Source organism: Microcaecilia unicolor, chromosome 7 (assembly GCF_901765095.1).
Source record: "Microcaecilia unicolor chromosome 7, aMicUni1.1, whole genome shotgun sequence".
Lineage (NCBI taxonomy): Eukaryota > Metazoa > Chordata > Amphibia > Gymnophiona > Siphonopidae > Microcaecilia > Microcaecilia unicolor.
The window spans coordinates 66959825-66984291 of record NC_044037.1 but is presented as its reverse complement, the minus strand read 5'-3'; the positions used below and the strand labels follow the sequence as shown (position 1 = coordinate 66984291).

At 46.6% G+C, this 24467-nt stretch overlaps 1 protein-coding gene across 5 annotated transcripts in view; it reads right to left on the bottom strand.

Moving 5' to 3' along the window:
* Positions 1-546: 546 nt before the first annotated feature.
* The window catches only part of LOC115474031 (H/ACA ribonucleoprotein complex subunit DKC1-like), an 87674-nt gene continuing 63753 nt past the window's right edge, over positions 547-24467 (bottom strand). For 3 of the 5 annotated variants that reach the window (XM_030209316.1, XM_030209312.1, XM_030209314.1), the window contains 5 exons: positions 21105-21223; positions 8239-8294; positions 7451-7496; positions 6981-7117; positions 547-2527 (listed from right to left, as the gene is read on the bottom strand). In XM_030209316.1, the coding sequence (XP_030065176.1) occupies positions 7007-7117; positions 7451-7496; positions 8239-8294; positions 21105-21223 (332 nt within the window). In that variant the 3' untranslated portion in view covers positions 547-2527; positions 6981-7006. Of the gene's footprint in view, positions 2528-6980; positions 7118-7450; positions 7497-8238; positions 8295-21104; positions 21224-24467 lie in introns of those variants that run through there. The other 2 variants (XM_030209313.1, XM_030209315.1) reach the window with 2 other exon arrangements.

Here is a 24467-nt window from a genome sequence, read left to right as displayed (position 1 = left end):
ATCTTCCTCTAAGTACTAAGCTATTTCCTCTTCTTTGTTTAGTAAAGGACAAAAGAAAAAAAAGTTCAGGAATGGACTATACTGCTTGCTGTGGGCCTCCCGGAACAGAAAGATATCCTGCACCTTGGTACATTGCAAAGTGGTTATAGGATGAAACACCCAGGATACAGTAAACATCCATGTGAACTGAGACATGGACTGTTCATCTGTGTTAGAACAGTCCAGGAGGTGAACAGAGAATGCATTCATTGTCACTTTGGGAGCCTTGAGTACAAAGATGCAAAAGTAGTTTCCTGGAGCTGACTCAGGAAGCTACAATAGATGGGCTCCATAACCACTGTTAGACGCACTGGGAGGGAGATCACCTGAGCTTGTAGTTGACGAAAGATTCACCACTGGAGCAGGTTGGAGTGGTCCAACTGCTATGGAGATTGCTGCTGCTGTTGTTGACGGAGCCTTCCTTTGAGCAACTTGAGATGTCATTGAATAGTATGATTTAAAGGAATAAAACACGCTGGTCTGTAATGATTTTTGTACCAACCGTAATACACTCTAAATACAGGGCAGAGTAAGCCTACTCTGGTGTGATAGTGTTTTCTCAATAAGACTGGGAAATATTTAAGTTTCTATCCAATGCTGGAGGAAAAATCTCCTACAACTACAGCTATGCAGCATGAGAAATGCTCAGACTTGGTACAAGTGGCAATAATGGTCTTAAAGGATGAATTGTCTATTCATAGTATTCTTCAGAAAAGCAGAACATAGGAGATTTCTTGTGAGTGGGATGCAATACTACATATGAGTAGGTGCATCCTTTGTTTTTAGAGAAACTAAACAAATCATAGCATTGGAAAAAAAAGACAGATGGGTGGCATAAAGTCAAGCTGAATTGTACCCTCTCAATTAACTTGTTGAGTAGACAAGACAGAATCCTGCCAATTTCCTGGAATGAGAAAGCAAGGTGAATAAGAAACATTAGCGTGGTGCTGGAATGTGAATTATTCTCATATGTACACAGTCATAGAAGGGGCTAAATCTTTTGTTTTGATCACAGTGCAAACTATGTAGAAAGAAGTGACGATAATTTCACATATGTACGTATGAGCAATCAAACAAACTGAATGCGTGTACCAGGGATAGCCCCTGTAGATCTCAGGTTTATTCCTGTGTTGTGTGGTGTGATCAAAAATGTTTCCCCATCTCCTTAACATCTTATTATACAAGTTCATCTATGTGAGCATGTCTGTCAGACAATCTGTGGGCACTTATGACAGCAGCAACCATCCTGAAAGACAGGCAAGAAGGTTATAAATATCTTATCAGTTATCTTTGGCTCCTCTAACACACCTTGTACTTGAAGAATATCCCTTTCCATCACTGGCTGGATATAAAACTAGATTTAAACTAGTTTCATTCTAAAAACAATTCTAGATATGGTTTCATATTTAAATTACACAGGTTCATTTTGAAACCAAGACCAAATATGGTCCTAATAAGGAGTGGTGGATGTGAGGAGCAAGGATGAATGCTTTCGTTTCAAAGACGGACCTAATTCCCCTGGTATAGTTCAGAAATGGGAGACAGGAAAAACTGATAATAATGATGAAAAGTTAGGTGTATAAAACAAAGAATTCCATATAATGAGGGCACTATCAGAGAGAAACCAATTTATTTTTTATATTAGGTACTTGTGAACCAAACTGGCTACCCTGGTTGGATTCGATTCAAAAGAACCGTAGAGGCATGCTCAGAAAGCCTTCTAGGCTTTTCTGGGCTCTGGGAAGTCATATCTGAATTGATGTCACCAATGAATGGCTGATTATTGCCATGGTGAAAAAGCTTATTAGTTCTGTAAAACCTTCTTCCCGATTAGAAGCCTCAAAATATCCATTACTTCAACTTGACTATGCAACAAATAACTGAAAGCATGAATACACTACTCAGCAGAACAGGCTATACAGGGCTAATAGCACATACTGTGTGAACAAGGGCATACGGGACACCATGATGGTTAGCAGGAACCACTCACTGCTGGCAGTAAAGTGTTAAAAGAAGGCAATGTGATTTCACCCAAAATAATCCACTAAGAAAGAGGAATGTGATTTTAAAAGACTTTCCTTTCTTTGTTACAATTCTAAAACCAATGGGACAAAATTGCAACCACTGCTAGTTTTAAATGGGATTCCCATATGTACTACTTTATTCCCACTACTGAATGCTCATTAATTTACTCATATGCACAGTATAGAAGTTACCCTGTCTGCAGTGAGAGAGTTTGCATGCCTATCCTACTATCCTCACACAGGACTGTAAATGCACCAAGGTAGTCTGAAGCTGGTGCTTTCAAACGAGCGTGTAACTGGTTTATTGTCCATCTGTTCATAGTCATAAATATGGCCAATAATCATCTGTACTTCTTGGACAATGGTGGTTTATTCTAAATTGTGAAGATTTTTGGATCCCAGGTACTCTGAAGTGTCCTCAGCCACTTTATTTCTTCTTCTTCTGCTTTTGCATTTTCAGTAACCTGTAACGACAGACATTCGCACTATACAGATTACACCCAAATGAGTTTCTACTGCACTAGAACAGGATGGCAGCAAAGCAAAACTTAGCATCTCACTTTCACATTCTCCCAAGTCCACTGTGTCAAAAGACACTTTCAGGTCTAAACCTGGGTGAAGCCTGGTTGAAAAGTAAAACAATAATTAAAAAAAAAAAAAACACCTTACCCAATATCCTTTCATTGAGTCCTACCAGAAAAGTCCAAACACATGGGTTTACACTCCCATAATACCAGATGGAGGCAGAGAAACTTTCACGGATATCACCTTCTCTATATAGGATGGTGCAACAGAGGACTTATCAATTTCATGTCAACCCTCAAGTGAATCCTACTTCAACAGTCAAATGATTTCTTATCATTCATGGTTCTGGACTGGCCTGGCAGGACACAAGTAAAGGAAATTACTTCCTCAACCCGCAGTCCAGACACATATTCAAACTACATCTAAACTGCACTTACAGTGTAGTACAGCACTGTATGGCAGACTAGAGATCTAGCTCCTGACCTTCGTTGGGATCCAGCTCTATTCTTTTTTTTTTTTTTGTTACATTTGTACCCCTCGCTTTCCCACTCATGGCAGGCTCAATGCAGCAGGCAACGGAGGTTTAAGTGGCTTGCCCAGAGTCACAAGGAGCTGCCTGTACCAGGAATCGAACTCAGTTCCTCAGTTCCCCAGAACCAAAGTCCACCACCCTAACCACTCCTCCACTCCACTCTTGCAGCAGTAACTCACTTTTTGTGACTCTGCGACCTTCCAAAGCTGTTAGAAGCATGGAAATGAACAAAATCAAATTGATGCCTCCTTTCCATTGTCAATGGGATTGATACGCTCCAAGCATGAGCCCCCACCACCAATCAAGAAGGCGGCAGTCACGTCCAAATCTCAACACTTGCGGCCAGTTATGATGGAATTCGTGTCTCTGAAGGACACGTTTAAATCCACTGATGACGCTACACCCGAGAGAAAATCTGAGTTGGCCTTGCTCAAGCACCAATTTTCCACCTCACTGAAGACTATAGCAAATCTTGAGAGGCGTATAGACCATATTGAACTGGCAATACCTGCGGTACTATGTCAAGGATTGAACAATGTTAACAATAGGAGTCGGTACAACAACGTGTGGATCCTAGGCCTGCCTGAAGGCAGTGATTTGATTAAATTTATTCAGGAATTTGTTCCATCTCTACTGGGCCTTCAACAAGCCTTTTGAGTGAGTGTGCTTATCGTAGTATAGTTTGTGCCTCTGGACAGTGCAGGTCTCCGTACCATCTTATCTTCAATGTGTTACTAGCTATTCTGACCAGTACTAAATCTAAATCTTCTCTAATGTGGCAAGGATAACATATTAATATTGCTGCTGATCTGTCCAAAACTACTGCTATAAAGTAGAAACAGCTTTTAGACCTGCATGCATGACTCAAAGTGCTTGGGGCACGCTATGGGCTTTATTATCCTGCCCGTCTTCATGTAACTTTTAATGCAACCAGGAACTTCAAAGATCCCAATGAGCTCTTGGACTACATCTCCAGATATGAACAAACACAGGTGCGGGTTTCCTCGATTGCCTCCTCTGTTTGCCCTGGCCACGTGTTTGCGTCCCACACTCAAAGCCTCAGGATGTGAAGCTTTGGTTGGCTACTCTGCTCCTTCTCAATTAGATGCAATCCACAGAGTGGCAGATCCGCTCTGCTGGTGATTCATGCAGTGAGGGGAAGAAAGATGGGAGCACTATGGAATGATTGAGGTAGAAATCTGAGACAACTCTGGGAAGGAATTTGGGGTGGGTACATCTAAGAACTTTATTGGGAAAGAACTGCATGTATGGGAAGTAAGTGACCAGGGTTTGCAGTTCACAGACCCTATGGGAAGAGGTGATAGCAATGAGGAAAGCTGTCTTCCAAGTTAGGTGTTTGAAGGAGGCCAAGGAGTTTGAAGGGCTCTTTCATTAACTAGTAGAGGACAACCTTGGGGTTCCAAGACAATGGAAAGATTCAAAGGAGAGGGTGTATATTTGTGTATACTCTGGTGAAGCAAGATATGAGGATGTGATTTGAGATAGGTCTGCCGCTGACCTGGTCATGGTAGGTGGAGATGGCTGATAAATGGAGTTGGACTGAAGTGGTCTTAAGGCCTGAATTGGAGAGTAGCAGAAGGTAGGGGGCAAGAGACAGGATTATAGTCATTGGACAGAGATCAGTGGGAGAAGCATGTCCATTGGGATTGGTATGATTTCTGGGTAGATAGTTTCCTGACTACCAAGAGGATTGTTTTGATGTTTTGTGATACTGGGATTGTGTCTAGGATGCACTGCTCAATCTCCACACTGTCAGAGAGAGACTGGAGTAGGTTGGGGTGCAGGAGCTAAGTGAGGAGGGAAGGTTGAGATCCTAGCGAAATTGGTGAGGCTCTCTGACTGATGAGCAGGAGAAATAACCAGACCTGCGCTGATAGTGCAATGACCTCCTTCACTGGGGCTTGGCATGACTGTAGGATACCTTGGAAGTCATGTTTGCCTGCTGGTATATTGACTATACTGAGGATAAGGTGCTTAGAGACTTTCTCAAAAAACATGGGCTAGGAATATTCCTCTCTGGTTCTACGGTGGGTTGGTGCATTGAGGTGGGGTTGGGTGGGTAGGGGGTCCTCTTTAGGCATGATGTCTTCCTCAGGATCTGACCAGGTCTCCGAGAGTCAGAGTGGAAGGATGACATGGAAAAATGAGCTCTTATCTGATAAATTTCTTGCAGAAGGGTTATCGTGTTCCCTCCCAACTTGAGGACTGCTTTTATACATCCCAGAAGTATGGGTTAATCCTTTGGAGATGCTAAGGAAGGAAAAACTAGTTCTTACCTGTTATTTTTCTTTTTAGTCCTAAAGGATCAGGCCAGATCCCACTCTTTCTTCTCCTTCTTTTTTTGGTGGGTTATTTGTTGAAGAGGCAGGAGTTCTACTTCTTTCTATTAACTTCTTACTGCTTGGTTAACCGAATACTAAATGGAACCTAGTGCACAGCAGCCTTATGTGGCCAAGTTCTAATCTGCTCCATCTCTCTACCTGCTGGTAGATGGGCACAACCCACAAGTATGGACTAATCCTTTGGATACGCTAAGGAAATGGTGGTCAAGTGAAGGGTAGAATGATGGAACAGTGCCCACTGCGCTCTTGGGTTGTGAAACTGGGGATGAGACATGGGGAGGTTCCATAAAAAGGAGGACAGGGAGGTCACCACTGCAGGCCACAGGGTGTTGGGCACAGGCTGTGAGGCAATGCATAGCGGAGCCTGGGTTGTTTGCAGGAGGGAGACATTATCCTGCATGAATTTGTGTAGTAGCTGTAGGAATGCATTAGTAGGAGGCATGGCTAGCAGCTGCTGTGGAGCTTTAGGAAGCAGGACAGGCATAGGCATGAAGGACATGATTTTAGGGGAAGGGAGGGCCTTGAGGGGGAGGACTGTTTTTATCCCCTGTAGGAGTGGAAGGAGAGCTGGCCTTGCTGAGGCAGGGCTTTGTCTCTGCCTTTCTTGTAGGCCTTACCTTTTTCAGTGTGCTTTTCTGCCCATTCTTTTGTTTTGGGGACTGGGTGGGGGCAGAGGCTGCCGCAGTACTTGTGGTACTGCTGTTTCTGTGAGGGCAGCATGAAGAAAGCGATATACTGTGCGCAGCTCCCTGAGCCTTATGGTTCTAGACTGTGTCAGAGGAATGGGATTCAAGCAACAGTACACAGACAAGCGGCCTCGCTGACTCCTGGCACAACCCACTACCGGAGGTAGGTTGGCATCTGTTTGTGGGAGACGGCCTTGTAGATCGCTCAGCCTTTGGGTCACCCCCCCCCCCCCCCGCCCACTGTGGTGCCAAAACTGGGCCCTCGGGGGAGGAACCAGTTGTCACCAATGATGTAGTACTGGTTGAGTCACCATACTGCTGAATGGGATAGATGTGGAAGACAGGATCGGTTAAGCAAAATAAATAAATAAAGGAAAATGAAAGGGGGAGGAGCGGACCTCAACACAGGAACTCCTGCACACGTGCAGTTAGCCAAAGGCTTACTATAATCTAGGGGAGAGCTCAGACACACAGAGTCAGAGGACTTCACCATTAAGTATACCTGAATCTCCCTTGCTGGTCTCCACTGAAAGTTTGCTCCCTGCATACACCTGCTTGTAGGGGAACAAAATTTATTGTATAACCTGATTGTTCACTTTTGATCTTAAATGGATTGCGCACATCCAGACTGGTCTAACAGGACGACAAGAAAACTGCCTTAGAGGAACCAATAACTAAGATGTACAATCACCACCTGTTACCTCTGAGATTGGAATGTACAACACACAGTGCACTAAGTTAATAGGGAGAGGAAGGAGAACAAAGCAAAGCTACCTCATAACATATAAATATTAGGTGTACCAACACGTACCTTGTCGTTCACTTCAGCCTCTTCGTCTACCATACTATCCACCTTCTCTGCTTTCTCTTTTCCTTCCTTCTTTGCTCCTCAAATTTTCGAGTAGTAGATGTAGATGCCATCTCATTATATTCTCTTTCTCTCTTCCTCTGTTGGGAAAGAAAGAAAACTTAACTAAGCAGCTGTTTTTTTTTGTTTTGTTTTTTTGTATACCAGCACACATCAGAAGCAGCACACAAAGCTGTGCTGGACAAGAGCAGAACTTCCAAGTCATTTTGTAGATTGAGTTCCTCTAGAGTTACAAGGTGGCAAGCTAGAAAGGGTTAACTGTCTGCAAGGCTCATGTGATGTACCGCTTGACTCCAGCATATTATCAATTTTCCACTTCAGAAGAAGTCCACTGGGCATGCACCTCTGCCTTAGTAATCATATGTCTACTCACTCAAAATAAGATATGTGCTTGACTGTGTTCTACAGCATACCTTTGCTATCCTCTGTCCTACTGCGACAGCTCCTTTCCTGGAGATGCTGTAGGAAAATGAAGTTACATTTAGAACTCCATCCACAATCTTGCATCATACTAAATAATTACAAATAAATCCCAGAATGCCTTCCTCCCACCCTAGCTACAATAATCCAATTATTGTACCTGCATGCTGGGTATTTCAAGATACTACATAAAAAGACTAATCTGTAAAAAGGCCAATCAATCTCTCAACTCACTTTTATTGCCCAATGTCCTCTTGTAACACAGGTACTCAAGGTGGAAAGAATAATATTGCCACTTTTAAACCTAGTAGGTAAATGGGCAGAGAAACGAAGGGACTTGACCAAGCTCAGTGTGACAGAAAGTGGAGCTTCTTACCTGTAAGAGAGGTTTACCACAGATAATGGAAACGCAGCCACACTACATGGCAACGTCATAGTGACCACTCTATGAAGTGTGTCTGCATTCTCCATGCATGTCAACAGAACATACATGATTCTGACCCTCATTAGCTCTCCCCAACTCATTGCTCTGAGCCCTGCAATTTGTTTATTGGGATTTATTAACCGCCTTTATGAACAGATTCACCCTTTCAAACTGGTCAGCCTGATACTTCCTGCCTCACTATAGAAGAGTGTCTGAGAAACACCATGGACTGCACTGCACTGCCAGCAAGCTCAAATTTCAGAGCATCTCTGTATAGTATTTTAACACTGTAGGAATTTGCACACATAGCAGAGGAACGCCTTTTATTTATGCCCTCTGCATCTGCAGTCCACTTACCTCTGTGTCTGGGATTCAGACTTTCCACGCTGCCTCATCATCCTTTTTTGACCTGCCTAGAGAAAATGGCAAAAGTTGAGATGACTGTGTAAGGTTTAATTAGGTCTTTCCTGCCAATTTAATTTCCAGTCAAGACACTTGGGGTATATTCTCTCCTGCCAATAGGTAGAGATTGAGAACTACTGAGTTGTGACATTATTGTATATAGTATTCTGTGCTACCTAGTAATAGCCAATATTTCTTAACAATACTCCCCTCTAAACACTAGGAAAACTCCAATGAAAAACAACATAACACAAGCTCTGAATCCAGAAAACCACTTTTTCAGACATCTCCGAAACTATGTACAACTGAGAAAATGGGCGGGTTCTGCACTGGTCTGGAGGGTCTCAAAGAAAGAAAATTAGCTGTTAAGACCTAATTTAAGCTTCCTTATCCCTCCAGACCAGTTCCAATGCTTGGGACATACCAAAGCAATATTATTCAAGGGCAGAAACTAGCAATACCTATGGATAGGACATGGGCACCAAAGGCTGCATCCTGCCTAGCTGGTACATCCAACCTGTAATGTTCACAAGGAATGTAAGAACTTCCAAATAGCTGCTTTGCAAATTTACTGTGCTAGAATCAATCTGCATTCTGCTCATGAGGAAATCTGGCTTGGAGTTGAATACGCCTTAAGAAAAATGGAAACAGATTTGCCCACCGAAGACACTCACCTCCTTAATCCAGCAAGTTACTGTAGCCTTACAGACCACTTTACTCTTCTAAGGCCCACCATACAAACAGCATGATTTTCTAAACTCACTGGTTCTCAACAAATAACAATGGAGCATTTGTTCCCACATCCAACCTGTCATCAACTATGACCTTTCCCCTCACCAGTGGCGTACCAAGGAGGGGGGGCGGTGGGGGCGGTCTGCCCTGGGTGCCCGCCGCTGGGGGGTGCTGCGGTGCGTGCCTGTCGGCCTAGTCCGAGTTCGCTAACTTCGTTCGTCCGTTCGCTGCAGCTCCCTCTGCCCCGGAACAGGTTACTTCCTGTTCCGGGGCAGAGGGAGCTGCAGCGAACGAAGTTAGCGAACTCGACTCAGCCGACAGGCGCGTGCCGCAGCACCCCACCCCCCCAGCGGTCTGCACCCGGGGGGGGGGGGGGGGCACATCGGCGATCCGCCCCGGGTGTCATGCAGGCTAGGAATGCCACTGCCCCTCACCACTGCTTAAAGACTGGTAAGAAAGCGAATGCTACATACCTGTAGAAGGTATTCTCCGAGGACAGCAGGCTGATTGTTCTCACTGATGGGTGACGTCCACGGCAGCCCCTCCAATCGGAATCTTCACTAGCAAAGTCCTTTGCTAGCCCTCGCGCGCACCGCGCATGCGCGGCCGTCTTCCCGCCCGAAACCGGCTCGAGCCGGCCAGTCTCATATGTAGCAAAAGAGATACAAGGGAAGACACAACTCCAAAGGGGAGGCGGGCGGGTTTGTGAGAATAATCAGCCTGCTGTCCTCGGAAAATACCTTCTACAGGTATGTAGCATTCGCTTTCTCCGAGGACAAGCAGGCTGCTTGTTCTCACTGATGGGGTATCCCTAGCCCCCAGGCTCACTCAAAACAACAACCATGGTCAACTGGGCCTCGCAACGGCGAGGACATAACTTTGATTGACCTAAAAAATTTACCAACTAACTGAGAGTGCAGCCTGGAACAGAACAAACAGGGCCCTCGGGGGGTGGAGTTGGATCCTAAAGCCCAAACAGGTTCTGAAGAACTGACTGCCCGAACCGACTGTCGCGTCGGGTATCCTGCTGCAGGCAGTAATGAGATGTGAATGTGTGGACAGATGACCACGTCGCAGCTTTGCAAATTTCTTCAATGGAGGCTGACTTCAAGTGGGCTACCGACGCAGCAATGGCTCTAACATTATGAGCCGTGACATGACCCTCAAGAGCCAGCCCCGCCTGGGCGTAAGTGAAGGAAATGCAATCTGCTAGCCAATTGGATATGGTGCGTTTCCCCACAGCCACTCCCCTCCTATTGGGATCAAAAGAAACAAACAATTGGGCGGACTGTCTGTTGGGCTGTGTCCGCTTCAGGTAGAAGGCCAATGCTCTCTTGCAGTCCAATGTGTGCAGCTGACGTTCAGCAGGGCAGGAATGAGGACGGGGAAAGAATGTTGGCAAGACAATTGACTGGTTCAGATGGAACTCCGACACGACCTTTGGCAAGAACTTAGGGTGAGTGCGGAGGACTACTCTGTTATGATGAAATTTGGTGTAAGGGGCCTGGGCTACCAGGGCCTGAAGCTCACTGACTCTACGAGCTGAAGTAACTGCCACCAAGAAAATGACCTTCCAGGTCAAGTACTTCAGATGGCAGGAATTCAGTGGCTCAAAAGGAGGCTTCATCAGCTGGGTGAGAACGACATTGAGATCCCATGACACTGTAGGAGGCTTGACAGGGGGCTTTGACAAAAGCAAACCTCTCATGAAGCGAACAACTAAAGGCTGTCCTGAGATCGGCTTACCTTCCACACGGTAATGGTATGCACTGATTGCACTAAGGTGAACTCTTACAGAGTTGGTCTTGAGACCAGACTCAGACAAGTGCAGAAGGTATTCAAGCAGGGTCTGTGTAGGACAAGAGCGAGGATCTAGGGCCTTGCTGTCACACCAGACGGCAAACCTCCTCCATAGAAAGAAGTAACTCCTCTTAGTGGAATCTTTCCTGGAAGCAAGCAAGATGCGGGAGACACCCTCTGACAGACCCAAAGAGGCAAAGTCTACGCTCTCAACATCCAGGCCGTGAGAGCCAGGGACCGGAGGCTGGGATGCAGAAGAGCCCCTTCGTCCTGTGTGATGAGGGTCGGAAAACACTCCAATCTCCACGGTTCTTCGGAGGATAACTCCAGAAGAAGAGGGAACCAGATCTGACGCGGCCAAAAAGGAGCAATCAGAATCATGGTGCCTCGGTCTTGCTTGAGTTTCAACAAAGTCTTCCCCACCAGAGGAATGGGAGGATAAGCATACAGCAGGCCCTCCCCCCAATCCAGGAGGAAGGCATCCGATGCCAGTCTGCCGGGGGCCTGAAGCCTGGAACAGAACTGAGGGACTTTGTGGTTCGCTCGAGATGCGAAGAGATCCACCAAGGGGGTGCCCCACGCTTGGAAGATCTGGCGCACCACTCGGGAGTTGAGCGACCACTCGTGAGGTTGCATAATCCTGCTCAGTCTGTCGGCCAGACTGTTGTTTACGCCTGCCAGATATGTGGCTTGGAGCCCCATGCCGTGACGGCGAGCCCAGAGCCACATGCTGACGGCTTCCTGACACAGGGGGCGAGATCCAGTGCCCCCCTGCTTGTTGACATAGTACATGGCAACCTGGTTGTCTGTCTGAATTTGGATAATTTGGTGGGACAGCCGATCTCTGAAAGCCTTCAGAGCGTTCCAGATCGCTCGCAACTCCAGGAGATTGATCTGTAGACCGCGTTCCTGGAGGGACCAGCTTCCTTGGGTGTGAAGCCCATCGACATGAGCTCCCCATCCCAGGAGAGACGCATCCGTGGTCAGCACATTTTGTGGCTGAGGAATTTGGAAAGGACGTCCCAGAGTCAAATTGGACCAAATTGTCCACCAATACAGGGATTCGAGAAAACTCGTGGACAGGTGGATCACGTCTTCTAGATCCCCAGCAGCCTGAAACCACTGACAAGCTAGGGTCCATTGAGCAGATCTCATGTGAAGGCGGGCCATGGGAGTCACATGAACTGTGGAGGCCATGTGGCCCAGCAATCTCAACATCTGCCGAGCTGTGATCTGCTGGGACGCTCGTACCCGCGAGACGAGGGACAACAAGTTGTTGGCTCTCGTCTCTGGGAGATAGGCGCGAGCCATCCGAGAATCCAGCAGAGCTCCTATGAATTCGAGTCTCTGTGCTGGGAGAAGATGGGACTTTGGGTAATTTATCACAAACCCCAGTAGCTCCAGGAGGCGAATAGTCATCTGCATGGACTGCAGGGCTCCTGCCTCGGACGTGTTCTTCACCAGCCAATCGTCGAGATATGGGAACACGTGCACCCCCAGCCTGCGAAGTGCTGCTGCTACTACAGCCAAGCACTTTGTGAACACCCTGGGCGCAGAGGCGAGCCCAAAGGGTAGCACACAGTACTGGAAGTGACGTGTGCCCAGCTGAAATCGCAGATACTGTCTGTGAGCTGGCAGTATCGGGATGTGTGTGTAGGCATCCTTCAAGTCCAGAGAGCATAGCCAATCGTTTTCCTGAATCATGGGAAGTAGGGTGCCCAGGGAAAGCATCCTGAACTTTTCTTTTACGAGATATTTGTTCAGGGCCCTTAGGTCTAGGATGGGACGCATCCCCCCTGTTTTCTTTTCCACAAGGAAGTACCTGGAATAGAATCCCAGCCCTTCTTGCCCGGATGGCACGGGCTCGACCGCATTGGCGCTGAGAAGGGCGGAGAGTTCCTCTGCAAGTACCTGCTTGTGCTGGAAGCTGTAAGACTGAGCTCCCGGTGGACAATTTGGAGGTTTTGAGGCCAAATTGAGGGTATATCCTTGCCGGACTATTTGCAGAACCCACTGATCGGAGGTTATGAGAGGCCACCTTTGGTGAAAAGCTTTCAACCTCCCCCCGACCGGCAGGTCGCCCGGCACGGACACTTGGATGTCGGCTATGCTCTGCTGGAGCCAGTCAAAAGCTCGCCCCTTGCTTTTGCTGGGGAGCCGCGGGGCCTTGCTGAGGCGCACGCTGCTGACGAGAGCGAGCGCGCTGGGGCTTAGCCTGGGCCGCAGGCTGTCGAGAAGGGGGATTGTACCTACGCTTGCCAGAAGAGTAGGGAACAGTCCTCCTTCCCCCCAAAAATCTTCTACCTGTAGAGGTAGAGGCTGAAGGCTGCCGGCGGGAGAACTTGTCGAATGCGGTGTCCCGCTGGTGGAGATGCTCTACCACCTGCTCGACCTTCTCTCCAAAAATATTGTCCGCACGGCAAGGCGAGTCCGCAATCCGCTGCTGGAGTCTATTCTCCAGGTCGGAGGCACGCAGCCATGAGAGCCTGCGCATCACCACACCTTGAGCAGCGGCCCTGGACGCAACATCAAAGGTGTCATACACCCCTCTGGCCAAGAATTTTCTGCACGCCTTCAGCTGCCTGACCACCTCCTGAAAAGGCTTGGCTTGCTCAGGGGGGAGCGCATCAACCAAGCCCGCCAACTGCCGCACATTGTTCCGCATGTGTATGCTCGTGTAGAGCTGGTAAGACTGGATTTTGGCCACGAGCATAGAGGAATGGTAGGCCTTCCTCCCAAAGGAGTCTAAGGTTCTAGAGTCTTTGCCCGGGGGCGCCGAAGCATGCTCCCTAGAACTCTTAGCCTTCTTTAAGGCCAGATCCACAACTCCAGAGTCGTGAGGCAACTGGGTGCGCATCAGCTCTGGGTCCCCATGGATCCGGTACTGGGACTCGATCTTCTTGGGAATGTGGGGATTACTAAATGGCTTGGTCCAGTTTGCAAGCAATGTCTTTTTCAGGACATGGTGCAAGGGAACAGTGGACGCTTCCTTAGGTGGAGAAGGATAGTCCAGGAGCTCAAACATTTCAGCCCTGGGCTCGTCCTCCACAACCACCGGGAAGGGGATGGCCGTAGACATCTCCCGGACAAAGGAAGCGAAAGACAGACTCTCAGGAGGAGAAAGCTGTCTTTCAGGGGAGGGAGTGGGATCAGAAGGAAGACCCTCAGACTCCTCGTCAGAGAAATATCTGGGGTCTTCCCGTTCCTCCCACGAGGCCTCACCTTCGGTGTCAGACACAAGTTCACGAACCTGTGTCTGCAACCTCGCCCGGCTCGACTCAGTGGAGCCACGTCCACGATGGGGGCGTCGAGAGGTAGACTCCCTCGCCCGCATCGGCGAAGCTCCCTCTGCCGACGTAGTCGGGGAGCCCTCCTGGGAGGTGGCTGCAGTCGGCACCGCACGCGGTACCGACGTCGGGGACCTCACCCCGGGCGATGGGCCAGCCGGCGCCACGCTCGACGGTACCGGAGGCGCAAGCACCGCCGGTACCGGAGGGGTAGGGCGCAACAGCTCTCCCAGAATCTCTGGGAGAACGGCCCGGAGGCTCTCGTTCAGAGCGGCTGCAGAGAAAGGCATGGAGGTCGATGCAGGCGTCGACGTCAGAACCTGTTCCGGGCGTGGAGGCTGTTCCGGGCTGTCCAGAGAGGAGCGCATTGACACCTCCTGAACAGAGGGTGAGCGGTCCTCTCGGTGCCGATGCCTGCTGGGTGCCGACTCCCTCGGCGACCCAGAGCTCTCGGTGCCGACGCGGGGAGGGGACCGGTGTCGATGCTTCTTCGACTTCTTCCGAAGCATTTCACCGGAGCTCCCCGGCACCGACGAGGAGGACGTAGAATCCAGCCGTCGCTTCCTCGGGGCCGAGGTCGAAGGAGGTCGATCTCGGGGGGGCTGTACCGCAGGAGCCCTCAGGGTAGGGGGAGACCCACCCGAAGGCTCACCGCCACCAGCAGGGGAATGGACAGCCCTCACCTGCACTCCTGACGATGCACCACCGTCCGACAACATCAGCAGACGAGGTCCCGGTACCACCGACGTCGATGCAGCTATCTGATGTCTCGGCGCCGATGCAGAGGGCCGATGCCTCGATGCACTCGATGCACTGGCGGCCGAGAATGAAGGTCTGGACGCTGACGACGTCGATGCACTCGATGACCCCGGTGTCGATGCCGACGAAGAGCCCGAGAACAAAACGTTCCACTGGGCCAATCTCGCTACCTGAGTCCGCCTTTGTAACAGGGAACACAGACTACAGTTCTGAGGACGGTGCTCGGCCCCCAGACACTGAAGACACGACGAGTGCCTATCAGTGAGCGAGATTACCCGGGCGCACTGGGTGCACTTCTTGAAGCCGCTGGAAGGCTTCGATGTCATGGGCGGAAAAATCACGCCGGCGAAATCAAAATCCGAAATGACGAAAGTGAGCACCAAAACTTTAAGGGAGAAAAATCTCGACTGAGGCCGAAAAGAGGCCTACCCCGACGACGAAAGAAAACTTACCGGGGCAAAATCTGAAAAATACGGGAAGGGGCAAACGAAACCCGAGAGGGCTTCCGGAGCACTTCCCAAACAGTTTGAGGATTTTCCGAAGAAAAAACACGTTGAAAAAGGACGCGCGAGGTCGACTGTCCGGGGCTCGACACGGCGAAAACACGACCGTACCGAGTGCGGACGAAAGAAGACTGGCCGGCTCGAGCCGGTTTCGGGCGGGAAGACGGCCGCGCATGCGCGGTGCGCGCGGGCGCGCGAGGGCTAGCAAAGGACTTTGCTAGTGAAGATTCCGATTGGAGGGGCTGCCGTGGACGTCACCCATCAGTGAGAACAAGCAGCCTGCTTGTCCTCGGAGAAAACCAAGTTAGATGAAACAGTTACAACCTTGGGAAAAAAGGATGGTACCGACCAGAAGACCACTTTCTCTTCTGAAAAGATGAAGAATGGCTCCTGACAGGAAAGGGCCTGCAACTCTGACACTCCCTCACCGAACAGATAGCTACTACTACTATTTAGCATTTCTATAGCGCTACAAGACGTACGCAGCGCTGCACAAACATAGAAGAAAGACAGTCCCTGCTCAAAGAGCTTACAATCTAATAGACAAAAAAATAAATAAAGTAAGCAAATCAAATCAATTAATGTGAACGGGAAGGAAGAGAGGAGGGTAGGTGGAGGCGAGTGGTTACAAGTGGTTATGAGTCAAAAGCAATGTTAAAGAGGTGGGCTTTCAGTCTAGATTTAAAGGTGGCCAAGGATGGGGCAAGACGTAGGGGCTCAGGAAGTTTATTCCAGGCGTAGGGTGCAGCGAGACAGAAGGCGCGAAGTCTGGAGTTGGCAGTAGTGGAGAAGGGAACAGATAAGAAGGATTTATCCATGGAGCGGAGTGCACGGGAAGGGGTGTAGGGAAGGACGAGTGTGGAGAGATACTGGGGAGCAGCAGAGTGAGTACATTTATAGGTTAGTAGAAGAAGTTTGAACAGGATGCGAAAACAGATAGGGAGCCAGTGAAGGGTCTTGAGGAGAGTGGTAGTATGAGTAAAGCGACCCTGGTGGAAGACGAGACGGGCAGCAGAGTTTTGAACCGACTGGAGAGGTGACTAAGTGGGAGGCCAGCAAGAAGCAGATTGCAGTAGTCTAAACGAGAGGTGACAAGGGTGTGGATGAGGGTTTTGGTAGAGTGCTCGGAAAGAAAGGGGCGGATTTTACAGATGTTGTAAAGAAAGAAACGACAGGTCTTGGCAATCTGCTGGATATGAGCAGAGAAGGAGAGAGAAGAGTCAAAGATGACCCCAAGGTTTCGAGCTGAGGAGACAGGGAGAATGAGAGAGCCATCAACAGAAATAGAAAACGGGGGGAGCGGGGAGGTGGGTTTGGGGGGGAAAATGAGAAGCTCGGTTTTGGTCATATTTAATTTCAGGTGGCTAGCAGAAAAAGCACCTTTAATGTAAGATCCTTCAGAGTAGAATCTTGAATTGGTTCTAAATAAGCATGAATCAAGGTAGATAACACCAAATTAAGATCCCAAGGAGGTACCACCGGGTGTCTAGGCATTCTAAGCAATTTCACATCTTTAAAAAACCTCAAAATGTTCAGATGTGTCTCTAAGGACCACTCCTGCACCAAATCTCGATAACAAGCTATTGCTACCAAATGTACTCTAAAGGACACTAGCATTAAACCCTTTTCAAAATCATTCTGCAAGAAGTCAAACATCTCCTGTACCGAAACCTTCAACGGAGACACCAGATGATCGTCACACCAACCTTCAAAGATTTTCCAGGTCCTCACATACGGCAGGGACACAGAAGAATTCCTAAACCATAACAAGGTCGCTATGACTTGAGCAAAGTAATTTCTTATGTGGAGCCTCGCCCTTTCAATAGCCAGGCTGTTTTCTGCATCGGGATTGGTAAATTAGAAGCAGCTCTCTCTTATCAAGGGCAAGGGCTGCTCTACCAGCAGTCTCATCAGATATCTGTACCACAAGCACCACTCTCTAAATTCTGGTCTTCAAATAACTTTTCATTCTAATGAGTCAGGTTTCCATGAGGGGCACAGCACAGAGGTAACTCTCATGGCAATACTGAGTTATATATAAAGGATGACCAATTTTCGGTTTTGGCTTTGGCACCAAAACTGGGCTGAAGATTCTTCTGTTTTTTGATTCCACCCCCCACCCCACCCCATGACCACTCTCTGCCTGCCACCACCACCATCATCATGACAAGCACTGCCAGAGAGTGGGTCCCCCCAGGCTGGCCACAACCCCTCATCCTCCTGGCCTGGTGGTCTAATGTGTTATTTGGAAGGGCTGGTTATAGAGACACCCTAGCATGTGTTATATTTGTGCAGAGATTTTTTTCTCCTGGTAAAGGGCCACTAAAACAGACAAAATGTTATGAGAATCAGGTGCTCAACATTCAGAGTTTCTATCAATTTACTTATTTGTGACATTTATATCCCACGTTAAACATGAATTAAGTTGAAACCTAGGAGCATTTAAAATCTTTTTTTCCCCCTGTGCCTAGATCAAAAGAAAAAGATGGCATGTGGAAACTTGCTCCTTTTGTTTTGTGAATTGCAGTGGTATATTATAAATGCACTTGCCTTTTTTATCACTACTTTTTCACAGAAAGGTAATGAATAATTAGAGAAGGGCTTCCTTCATGCAGAAGTTTTGTCCAGCATCAGTCTAATGTGCCAACATTGTTCAGTTCAGAACACTATTAGACAAATTCAAACAAAGTTAATTATGTTCAGTAGAAAATAAATCTTTTGCCTCAGGCTGCTTGCTATGTGAATACTGCATCCAGTATTACGTATTAAGGGCATTTGTTTTAAACTTTGTTTTAATTCATTTATCCAGTCCTTACATGTACATGGTTTTGCTTTTTAATCCCAAAGGTGAATCCTACGGGTGGTTAAACAATTAGGTATAAACTGTGTTGTTTCTAATTTTAATTGTTTTGGAATTTGGACTGCTTTGAGTCCTCTGCTGATCTGTACATCTGCTGTCTGAGAGTACAGAAGAAAATGATTTATGTTACTTTTACTAACAATTTTAGTGCTTATAGAATCTGGCTTTCTTGGGGGGGGGGGGGGGAGGTGACTGCGGCACGGCAAGGGCTTGGCGGGCAGGGAGCTGGGATGGAGGAGACTACTTGCAGTGGGACGAGTTAGATTCCACACAGGGACAGGTTAGATTCCAATGGGGACGGGTTGGATTTCTGTCCCCGTGCAACTCTCTATTCCAAACATCTAGTGGTGTGAATAGGATTCCTCCTTTTAGATTCCAGCAGAATATAAGCAATTCTATCTTCCTGCTCAGGAATAAAGTCCAAGATCTTTGCTCTGTTACACAGTCTGGTTACACAGTCTTTGGAGAATCCATAGAGCCAACTGACCTTGTCAGATTTTATCACAAGGAATTCAGTTCACCAGTGCTCAGACCAAAAGTCAGTCTCTCTAGCTCCTCTGAGAGAGATCTATACCAGGCAAATCTTCTTTTCTTCCTTCCTAACTTCTTCCCCTCTCACAACCTCTTCTGACTTCTCTTTCATCCACCATCCTTGGCCCTGCTGTCAGTCAACTGACACATGGACCAATCACCAACTATGTATCACTGTCCAGCAGATAATTCACTGTCAATACAAAGAGGGCTTGTGACCATCCAGAAAGAATAAATCATCATTCACAAACCTGATTGTAGCAAGCTCCCCTCTATCATTCTCAGTTGTTATCGAAGACACTGTTCCTGAGACGTGCACACCTCTGCATGCTCCCAGGAGACAAGGTGGACGGCTAGTGCACACTGACATATGTCTTTGACGAAGTCAGCAGCACAAGAAGTAATTTTCCTTTGTAGAAAGCTGGTTTATCATGTAGTCAGACCACATGCTGTGGAATCCATACCAATCAAACAAAAGATGGTTCAAGCCTACCAGGCTTTATTTATTTTGGACTTTGCTCACACCTTTTTCAGTAGTAGCTCAAGGTGAGTTACATTCAGGTAAACTGGATATTTCTCTGTCCCAGGAGGGCTCACAATCTAAGTTTGTACCTGAGGCAATGGAGGGTTAAGTGACTTGCCCAAGATCACAAGGAGCAGCAGTGGGATTTGAACCGGCCACCTCTGGATTTCAAGACCGGTACTCTAACCACTAGGCCATTCCTCCATATATACACATATACATCACAGCGTCATCATTCAGATACATGTGGTTCTCTCTCTCTTTCCTGCCGTCACGTTCAGTCATAAGGCAGTATAGTTGCTCGGTATTATCAGTTTTTATATTTTACTCTTATCATTTCTTCAACTTTACATTTACAGTACCTTTTTTATTCACTTTTCACCTGTGACCCTGCTTTCTCTGCAATGGCAAGTCAAGAGAAAAAAAAAAGTTGTATTGTTTATAGAGGAGAAACTTGAATTTACAAAAAGAATAGACAAGGTGAGTGCATCCATAAAGCTGGAACTGAACTTGGAGTGGTTAGAATAACTTACTGACTGGAAAAGGCAACGGAGTGAGTTGGAAAAATGGGGCTCCAATTGTGCCTCTAATTATGCTTTCAGCATGATGAATATGGGTTAAATTTTAAAATTGCCAGCAAAAACTCTTGCTTCATGGCTTGAAGCTTCAACTCCTGGCTATAAACAAATTAATGAAAGAGTGACGACTATTCTAACCTGTAGAAATGCAACTGGTAAACAAATTGCAACACACATTTATTAGAAAGTTGAGAACTCCAAGGGCTTTTAAAAACCTGGCTCCTGCTGCACTTCCAATGTCCTATAAGAACCAGAAAAATGCCTGGATAGACACCGACATTTTCTGTAGCTGTTTTTTCAGTGAATGTGTTCTATTGGTAGAAATGTTTTTCAGAGATTGCTAAACCTGTCCAGGAAAGCAATCCTTCTCATTGATAATACAACATCTCATCCTGACGAGGACAAACTAAGAAGTGCTGACAGACTGAATTTTTCTTTCTCCTAATGTGAAATCATTGTGCCAGCCAATGGACCAGGGTGTACTTGAAACATTAAAGAAAAAAATAACGCAGTAAGCTTCTAACAATGCTTGTTTGTGCATTAGTTGATGGAAAAATAAGGTTAGAAATGCTAAAGAAAGTTATCTACTGGATTGCTCAATCATGGATTGAAACTGAACCACAAACCTAGCAAGATCACTGAGAAAGTTAATTTCAGAAGATGAACATGGACAAGGACAAGGCCATGACACTGAACATGAAGTGGATGAGGATGACAATCTCCTTCGTTACAAGAAATACCGAGCTTTGAGAATGCTTGTGAAGATGACATAAGGGAACAGATGCAGAAGGATAAGCAAGAACTGACAGTGATGTGTTTGCTATAATGAATGGGAGTGAGAACAAAGATGATGGCAATGAAGACAACTGTACCGAGTCTGCACATGGACTAGATAAAGCTATGACAACCAGTCACAGTGAAGGGGGTCAAGGCTGTCGAGGCAGCACTGGCTTACATGGACCAACAAGAGGAAGACTCACTTACCAACTGCTAGAGGCCGAGAACATACTGGCTGCTAGTAGGCAGCACGGAATACTATATACAGCGATGTCACAACTCAGAAGTTCTCAGTCTCCACCTGCTGGCAGGAAAGCATATACCCCAAGTACTGTACCTGGACTGGTTTAGAGGGACAATGAGAAAATTTGTTAATAAAACATCAGTCAGTTTCCTTTTAAGCTTCAGTTCCTCCTCCCCAACTTTCTTCCTGCATTAAGCCTTCTCAACAATGAGCGAACGCAAACACACCTTAGGCCCAAGGCCCCACTGGCGAGGATATGTATCCCGTTCCAAGATCACTCTCTTGCTTGCAGCCACCATTCCATGGTCACAGGTGGAGATGGTAGCTGTAGACATCATGGCAACAGCTGTGAAAAAAGAAAAGAAACAGATTGAGCTGACTTAATTATGAGATCTATGGCTCAGCGTTAGGTCACGTAGGGATTATGCTGATATATTGACCACTTGGATCAAAGGTGGATATATTACTACTAATTTCTATAGCACTAACAGGCGTTTGTAGTGCTGTACACTAAACACACATGAGACAGCCCCTGCTCGACAAACAGGAAAAAATAAGGGATTACAAGAGCAATAATAAAAGGCTTTTACATAGAACAACACACATTGACCCTGCATAAAAATTTTGAAACTTGCTCCCTCTTCCAAGATATAGGTGAAAATACACATGCTGTTGTAGTGTGTATATTTTTGTCTGCAAAAAAATATGCAAGTATGCAAGGAGAATCTAGGTCAATAAAGTTAAGTATGTAAGAATTCATTTTCAAATTCCATGCCAATTTTCATGGGTATACTTTATACCTGCTTGGATTTGAACCTATTCTGCAACTATCCCCTCATTTTCTTCAACTGATTGTTCTAGGAGATAAACCTCTATTTTGAAAAGGCTTCAGATCCAAATGTTACTGGGTTTTGTTGGAAGAGGCTCAGAGAAGGCCTCCAATATTCCATGCACAGAATTAATTTTTCATTTTTAGACAGGGAGAAATGAAGATCTCTCCCCTTCTGATTATGAGAACAGCTATTGCTGGAAGCAATTCACTCCACCCCCCCCCCCCCCCCACCTCCTGCTCAGCCAGGTAATTGTAAACCTGACTGCCCACTACCCATAAGTGTGAACAGGCCTCAGGGAATGAATCTGGGTGACAGAGTTCTTTTTTTCATGTCTTTTCTAAGGGCCCACTTCAAAGCAAAAGAGAATGACTTTCCTGTAACCATGAGAGGAATAACACTTGCAGAAGACTTCTTTTTCTGCCTAGAACAATAGATCAAATACTGTGTCTCACAGGAAGGGAAGAAACCTCCCTCTGTGAAATAGATCTCTGGAGCCAGGTAAAATAAGTTTTTTGTTATGTATTTCCTTGAACACAAGAGAATCTGTCTCCAGAATACAGGGTCTGAGCTGGCAGGAGAGAAATATAACACCTCTAAAAGGAAACAGTTAAAATCTTGTCTCCTCTCTTTAGAATAGGGAAAATACTAAGACAAAAGATCAAAAGTTCTGACATATATTCTTTTGTGGGAAAACTGTAAATATGACCAAAAGAGAGATAACATTTTGTTACTTTCTGACAACAGAACAAATGCATCTTCTAAGGAAATGCAAACATATGCTATGTGTTTCTTTGTTGACACTATAAACACAGGAGATCCTGACTGTATTTGCAAGATGCTAACTAGGGGGGGGGGAGAGGACCTCCCCTCCCTCTTACTCCTTGTACTGTAAGAGAAAGAAAACCCTATATAAACTCTTCTGTAACACAGGAAGATGGGCAGCGTGCTTCCCTTTTGGCCCCAAGCCAGGGTGACTGAAAGAAAGTCCTGACCTTTTTCCACTGTTATTCCATTTCTGTACATGTTCTCCTTTCTGTCCTGATTCTGTATACGGTGTTGAGACTCTCCAGCGCTCTTGCAAAAGTGACAGGAGGTTGTTGAATTTCGTCAGCATGTGCCTCACTACTCATTTCATCATCTGTTTCATCATCAGCCGTTGCCTGCGTGTAGGCACATATCTGGACATCGGTGCTGTCGTCAGCTATGTAGTGATGAAACTCCTCTTCAGTAACACCGGCTGGGATGTCAATAACCTGTTCATCTGACGCGTTTGCAACAGCTGCATCTATTTCGTCCCTCTCCACATCCCTAACAAAGTTTGCCCGCTTGTAGCAGTTCACAATGGTTGCCTGTGTAACATGATTCCAGGTTTCTTTCTGCATATGTAGGGAATCCAATAGTGATAGATTACGAGCCAGTTCAACAGCACGTTTATCCTTGCCAGTCTGGTCATCCATAATGCTCATCAGATGACATAGCACAATGTTGTTTGAAATTGGCTATTATGCCCTGATCCATAGGTTGGATCAGAGAGGTAGTGTTTGGTGACAGGAAGACCACCTTCACGTTAGACAGCCTGACATCATCACTGTGTGCAGCACAATCATCACAAAGCAACAAAATCTGACGCTTTTGTGCCCGCATTCTAGTGTCTAACTTCTTTAGCCACTGCTTCCAAATTTCCCCAATCATCCATGAATTTGCGTTAGCCTCGTATGACACAGGAAGTTGCTTAACATTCTTGAAGCAACGAGGTTGTTTGCTCTTTCCAGTGACGAGTGGCTCCAACTTCTCACTCCCATCCATATTGCAGCAAAGGAGAATCGTCAGTCGGTCCTTCAACGTTTTACTTCCTGTAGTTTCGGCTTGTTTGAATGCAAATGTTCCATCAGGAATCGCTCGCCAGTAGAGACCGTTTTCATCAGCATTGAAAATGTCATGAGGTGCAAACTCGTTCAAGATGGTAGGAAGAACTGAAACAACCCAATTTTCAGCACCAAAGTCATCAGTGTCTTGTTTTTCACCATGCGGTTTCTTGAATTTTATGTTGTTCCTCTCCTTCCATCTTTCCAACCATACACAAGTGGCTCTGAATTCAGTTAGTCCAAGACTTTCAGCTAGCTGATTAGCTTTCTCCATAGGCAGTGAACTACTGACAGGAAACTGTCTAATCCTGACTTGAGAAAACCACCGAAGAAGAGAATCTTCTACCTCCTCAGCTTTTCCCGCCCGTTTTCGTGTCCGGTGTGGATTTGTATTGTTTTGTCAGTCTTCCAGAAGCTGGTCTTTCTGCTTCAAGATACATGAAATTTGACTGGGATTGACACCATATTCTTTAGCAATAGATGCTTGACTTTGCTTGTTTTCTAATTTTTTAAGAACCTCTATTCATTCAGCCAGTGTTAAAGTCTTACAGTTGCGCAACGATGACTCCAGTGTACACTCTAACAACATTCTTTCGCTTCTTCTGCCTGTGGCAGTTAACAAACGAGATTCAAATTTACCACCCCTTTGTCACGCGCCAATCGGCTTCCATATTCCGCGCGTGCGCTTATGCAGAGTCTTTCCTGCAGAGGAGCGGTCTTAAACCATGCATATAAGCGAATCTTGCACTTATCAGTGGTGCGCTAAACCGAAGTTTGTCCCCATAGAAATTGATGGCGCCAAAAACGGGACCGAAGTACGGCATGCAGTTAAACAGAGCATACGCTTATCCGACGTGCACTTAAATGGAGTGCACTGTACTTATTAGTGTGT